Here is a 6,324-nt window from a genome sequence, read left to right on the forward strand (position 1 = left end):
ATCAGATACATATCTAGAACTTAGCCGTTAATTTTCAGTTAATAGTTAGTCATAGAATAAGGTTCTTGAAAAAAGTGACTAATTTAAGCTAAAAAGTAACTAAAATAGATAAGATGAAATTATATTTCTGAATTCGGGAGTGCAAACCTAGTCCAAAATTTCTAGAATAAATTTTGCGAATACTTTTCAAACAAATTGTAATTAATTTTATTACAAGTTAAATAAACCGTTGTCACTTAAATGCCGTATTTAGATTGTTATGCTTTACAAGAGGAACCAGAAAACCAGAAAATTCTAAATTTAAATAATTTAAATTTTAATATTGCAGAATTCACAGCATAAAATGATCTCGAAGCAGGATAATTAGGATAATTGTCCACAAAAAGAGGGAGAAAAATTATTTTAAATAAAAACAATTTAGATATCATATTGAATTCAATATAAAATTATATAAATTTCAAACCTTCCAAGTAAAAATATATATCCAGAATATATCAGAATATATCAAGAAGATTAATTTTTTTACAAAAAAATTGGATTTTCGACAAAATAGATGAATTTTCAACCAAAAAGGAAATAGTTAAATTGGTCATTAAGCCCATTAATATTCAAATAAAGAGATGGATTTTCGATCAAGAACATTAATTTTCTACTGAAAACGACGAATTTTTAATCAATTATATGAAGTTTCAATCAAAAATAGAAGTTAAATTTTCAGTTAAAAAAAAAGGTTTCAACGAAATTGAGATCAATTTTCAACTAAAGAGATGTATTTACAATTAAATTTATAAATCTTCAAACCCAAAAATTAATTTTTAACAAAATAGTTAAATCCTCAACCCAAATAAATGATTAATAAATGTCAACCCAAATTTTCGCCCAAGAAAGTTAAGTTTTCGACTAAGGAGTTGAATTTTCAACAACAAAAAACAGGGTAATTTTTTATTAAAAGAGATAAATTTTCACAAAAAGAGCTGGATTTTTAAGCTAAAAAGTCAAATGTTTAACCAATACAGCTAACATTTAGACAAATAGTTGTCCTTTCAACCATAAAAGATCAATTTTCAACAAAAAAGTTTATTTTTCAAAATAAATAGTCCAATGATTAAAAAAAATTTGACCTTTAATCCAGAAGCGATAAATTTTTAACAAAATTAATGTTTAAACAAGAAAGATGAATCATCAACAAAACAAATAAATTTTCAACAAAATATTTTGCAATAAAAACTGATATGAAATATTCCTTCTGATTAATAATAATTTTATGCACCAAAATCAGAGCATGGAAAAATTGACAAATCAAAATGAGATTTTCAAACTTCCTTTTTGCGGCCCTTTAGAGACAATTGCATAAAAAGGAAAAAAGAGAGAGAGAAAAAGTTAAACCAAAAAAGTTCACTTTTAAGCAAATCAGACGAATTTTCAACAAAAATATTGAATTTTTAACCATATGGTTGAATTTTCCATCAAATATCCGAAATTTCAATAGAAGAGGATTAAACTGAAACCAAAAGCAGTAGTATTTTCAACTAAACAGTTGAATTTCCAAGTCAAAAAGTCGAATTTTTTTAGAAGACATTTGATTTTTCAACAAAAACGGTAATCGTCAGCCAAGAAAGATGACGATTTTTACCAAAAAGATCAATTTTCTATAAAAAAAAAGACGAATGCTTAACAAAACAGTTGAATTCTCGACCAAAAAATATTACTCTTCAACAAGTAATAGAATTTTCAATCAAATAATTAAATTTTCAACTAAATAATTAAATTTCTCCCCAAAACTGATGAATTCTGAACCAAAAATGTAATAGACTTTTCAACCAACTTTTGGGTGCTATTAATTCGGTTGGCATTTAGGCAAAAAAAAAGGAGAAGTTTCTTGAAAATAGGAAAAAAAGATAAATTCTTTTTAAACATGGTAAATAGGGGAAAGAGTGTAAATTCTAAAATCTGAAATGAGAATAATTAAAATGACCTTTTCCTTAAAAAAAAATCTATAAAAATAAAACTTACTCATCCAATTCTCGCAATGCTTGATCCAATTCGACTTTGTCTTTGTCGTCCTTATTCCTAACTTCGAGTAGACAATTGAGAACTTCAGTATGATTCGAAGAATTAATTGCATGGCCTTTCAAAAATGTTTCGAGTTCGGTGAATAATAATCTATAATGTTCTTCACGGCGAACTCCACCTTTGCCTCCTCTTCCTCCCCCAATACTTGGTAAAGGTAAAGACTCGTGTTTTGCTTCCAATTGAAGAAGTGAAAAAATTATCTGTTTGCATTGCAGGACTTCTTCCTTCGTTAGTTCGTCCTTTACTATCAGATCTGGCAAAGGATCTATTACCTAAGGGTATATCATTTATTTAGCGACTATATTTTTTATCACGATTAATTCACTTATAATTATTTATTTATATCGACAGGTTGATCACTTTTAAGATTCGGTGAATAAGCCTTCGTGAAATCTCCTGAAATCTTTGAAGTCAATTTAAAAGTTTAAAAAATAAATTGTATTTTCACAATGAAGAAAAATCTTGTGGTTTCTAGTATAATTATTTTTGTAAATTTCTACAATTTTCAACGTTTTTGAAAATAAATCGAAAATTATAAATATAATTCTACCAGAAACTGGAAATTTTCATGAAAAAGCGGCGCACCACAATAATTCATATAACAAAACGCATTAATCGTTAAAACTAAACAACAAAAAACAGAGATTTCGGAAGCTTCTTGTTACTATTAGTAAGAATATGAAAAAATTCAATTTCCTAGTATAGTACGTTTTTTTACCTTTCATTAATGTATCGTAACACCCGCACAAACAATCACAATTTGCATATATATTGTACTTTATTGTATTTCATTGTAAAAATACATTTCTTCCAAAATTTAAAGTGATCTCTTCAAATTTTTTTGAAATCTTTGAAATTTTTACGAAACTTTTGACATTTTTGTAAAATTTTTCTAAGTCATCTGAAATCTATTGCAATCTTTAAAAATGTTACAAAATCTTTTAAATTTATTGAAATATTTGAAAATTTCGTGAAATATTTTAAAGTCATCTGAAATCTATTGCAAACTTTACAAATTTTGTAAAATCTTTTAAATTTAATGAAATATATGAAATCTTTTAAAGCTTTTGTGAAATCTTTGAAATCATTAAAATATTTGTGAAATAATCTGAAAGTTTGGAATTATTGTGAATTTTCTAAAATCTTTGATGAAATCTTTAAAATTGTTGTGACACATTTTAAATTCATCTAAATTCTATGGCAAACAAAACTTTTTGTGAAATCTGAAATCTTTGTGAAACATTTGAAATCTCTCTCTTGGTAAAATCTTTGCATTTTTGGCCAAATCTTTTCATAAAATCTTTTTAAATTATTTTCATTATTTGTGAAATCAAATCTTTCGTGCAACCTTTAAAATTTTTCCGAAATCTTTGAAACTTTTTTAAATGATCTAAAAATGTTGAACTCGTTACGAAATCTTTAAATTCTCTGTACAATCTTTGAAATATTTACAAAAATCTTCAATATTTTGTGGGATCTTTGAAAGATTTGTAAAATCTTTGAATTTTTCGTGAAAACTATTACAGACACTTGAAATCTATTGCAAGCTTTGAGCTCTTTGTGCAATCAAAAATGCAATTGTTGCATTTTTGGCGAAATATTTGAAATTTGTAAGAAAACTTTTCATAATTCTTTTGATTTTTTGTGCAATCAAGTCTTTCGTGCTATCTTTAACAGTTTTCCGAAATCTTTGAAATTTTCGTCAAATTTTTTAAAGCCATCTGAAATCTATTGCAATCTTTAACAATTTTACAAAATCTTTTAAGTTTATTGAAATATTTGAAATTTTCATGAAGCCTTTTAAAGTTATCTGAAATCTATTGCAATCTTTAACAATTTTACAAAATCTTTTTCATTTCTTGAACTATTTGAAATTTTCGTGAAATCTTTTAAAGTCATATGAAATCTATCGCAATCTTCAAAAAAATTTGCAAAATCTTTTAAATTTATTGAAATATTTGAAATCTTCGTGAAGTCTTTAAACTTTTGTGGAATCTTTGAAATCCTTAAAATATTTTTGAAATATTTGCGAAATACTTTGAAACTTTGAAATTATTGTGTATTTTCTAAAATCTTTAAAATTGTTGTGACATATTTCAAATTCATCTGGAACCTATGGCAAATCTTCAATTTTTTTTGCGGAATCTTTGAAATTTTTATTAAATCTTTTTTAATTCTTTTCGCTTTTTGTGAAATCGAATTTTTTGTGCAATCTTTAAAATTTTTCCGAAATCTTTGAAATTTTCATGAATTTTGTTTAAAACACCTGAAATCTATTGAAATCTCTGAACTCGTTATGAAATCTTTAAAATCTTTTTACAATCTTTGACATATTTGCGAAATTCTCAAAGCTCTTGTGGAATCTTTGGAAGCTTTGCAAAATCTTTGAAATTTTCGTGAAAACTATTAAAGACATCTGAAATATATTCCAAACTTTGAACTCTTTGTGAAATCTTTAAAATCTTTATGCAATCTTTGAATTTTTGGCGAAATATTTGAAATTTTTAGGAAATATTTTAAAGTCATGTAAATCTATTACAATCTTTAAAAGTTTGCAAAATCTTTCAAATTTATTGAAATATTTGAAATCTTTTTGAAATCTTTGAAAGCATTTGTGGAATCTTTGAAATTATTGTGAATTTTCTAAAATCTTTGATGAAATCTTTAAAATTTTTGTGACATGTTTCTGAAATCTATGGTAAATTAAACTTTTTGGAACGTCTGTGAAATCTATGTGAAACATTTTAAATCTCTCTCTTTGTAAAATCTTCACCATTTTTCTGAAATCTTTTAAAGCTATCTGAAATTTATTGCAAATTTTGAACTCTGTTAAAACTTTGATTTTTTGGCGAAATCTTTGAAATTTTTAAGAAATATTTCAAAATTCTTTTGATTATTTGTGTAATAAAGTTTTTCATGTAATCTTTAAAATTTTTCCGATAGCTTTGAAATTTTCATAAAATCTTTTAAATTCATTTTAAATCTACTGCAAACTTTGAAATCTTTGACATTTTTACGAAATTTTTGCATTTTTTGTTGAATCTTTTGAAATTGTCTGAAATATTTGTGGAATCCATATAGAATCTTTAAACTCTTCGTTAAATATTTAAAAACTTTGAATTTATCGTGAATTTTGGTTTAAATATTTTGTGAAATCTTTGAAATTGTTGGAAAAAAAATCTTTAAAATATTCGTGAAATATTTTTAATTCCTTCGAAACCTTTAAAGCCTTTGTGAAATGTTTGAAATCAAGTGTACACTCAAGGTCGATTGGTCCACCCATCGAATTATAATCAGTAGGTAAAGATTACTCACCTGCTTTATATTAAACATCAGCGTATTCGAAATAGTAATAGGCCAGTATTTTGTGTGCTTTTCAAGTCTTACTCTCATTTTATCTGCTGGTCCATCAGCATTGACTGAAGTTCGTTTTAAAGGCACCAACTGATTAGTTTTCATAAAAGTTCCAAAGTCCTGAAAAGAATATAAACCATTGTCACCTTAATATGATTTTGAAACTCTGAAATTTTCTAAATTTCTTATTTCAAAAAGATAAAATATAAATATTTTACAGTAATCCGATAATCAGTCACTCTTCCACCGCATCCTTCACTTATCGATGGTGGATCTTCCAAAACGCTCCTCGATGTTGAAAGGGTATGAATAAATATTTCTCCCCCATGAGCGGCGAGAACATGAGAGATTGTTTTTCCTCCGCTTTTCCGAACCATTTCCAACATGACAGATCTTCCGTTCAGTAAGAAATTGGTAAGACACGATGAAGGCCTACTGTTTACATCCACAGGAGTAATTCTATGCATCGCCGTACAAATTTGCATCTCTGCATTGTTGTGACCTCTCGGCGTGCACCATTTCAAGGTCACCGTTTCGTACTCAGAACCTTCTTCGAATCTGCGAAAAGTTTTCAGCAACGCCGAGTCTTGTGGATTGCCTGCAATGGAAATTCGTTGCTTTCATCCCTCCTTATTTTTAGAAAGAAAGATAATAATAATAAATATCTATAATTATTTCTATACATTTTTCTGGTTAAAAGTGCAAACGTTTCACTAAAAATTAATCTGTTTTGGTTGAGGATTATAATATTTAGTTTAAAACTCGTCGTTTTTTTCTTGATTTCAACAGTTTTTGATTGTATGTATGTATTTAATCTCTCCCTTTTACGGGTTTGAGGGCCACCGCTCCCTGTACATATATTTACAATTCCATCCTTAGTCTAACTTAACTACTACT

At 26.7% G+C, this 6,324-nt stretch overlaps 1 protein-coding gene across 3 annotated transcripts in view; it reads right to left on the bottom strand.

Annotated features, from left to right (window-relative positions):
- LOC117170619 (integrator complex subunit 13) overlaps nt 1-6,324 on the bottom strand; it is a 42,458-nt gene that overhangs the window by 29,746 nt on the left and 6,388 nt on the right. For all 3 annotated transcript variants that reach the window (XM_033357514.1, XM_033357513.1, XM_033357512.1), the window contains exons 6-8: nt 5,646-6,025; nt 5,389-5,547; nt 2,014-2,345 (exon numbers count right to left, since the gene is read on the bottom strand). In XM_033357514.1, coding sequence (XP_033213405.1) covers nt 2,014-2,345; nt 5,389-5,547; nt 5,646-6,025 — 871 coding nt within the window. The remainder of the gene's footprint in view (nt 1-2,013; nt 2,346-5,388; nt 5,548-5,645; nt 6,026-6,324) is intronic.

This window comes from Belonocnema kinseyi, chromosome 4, assembly GCF_010883055.1.
Source record: "Belonocnema kinseyi isolate 2016_QV_RU_SX_M_011 chromosome 4, B_treatae_v1, whole genome shotgun sequence".
Lineage (NCBI taxonomy): Eukaryota > Metazoa > Arthropoda > Insecta > Hymenoptera > Cynipidae > Belonocnema > Belonocnema kinseyi.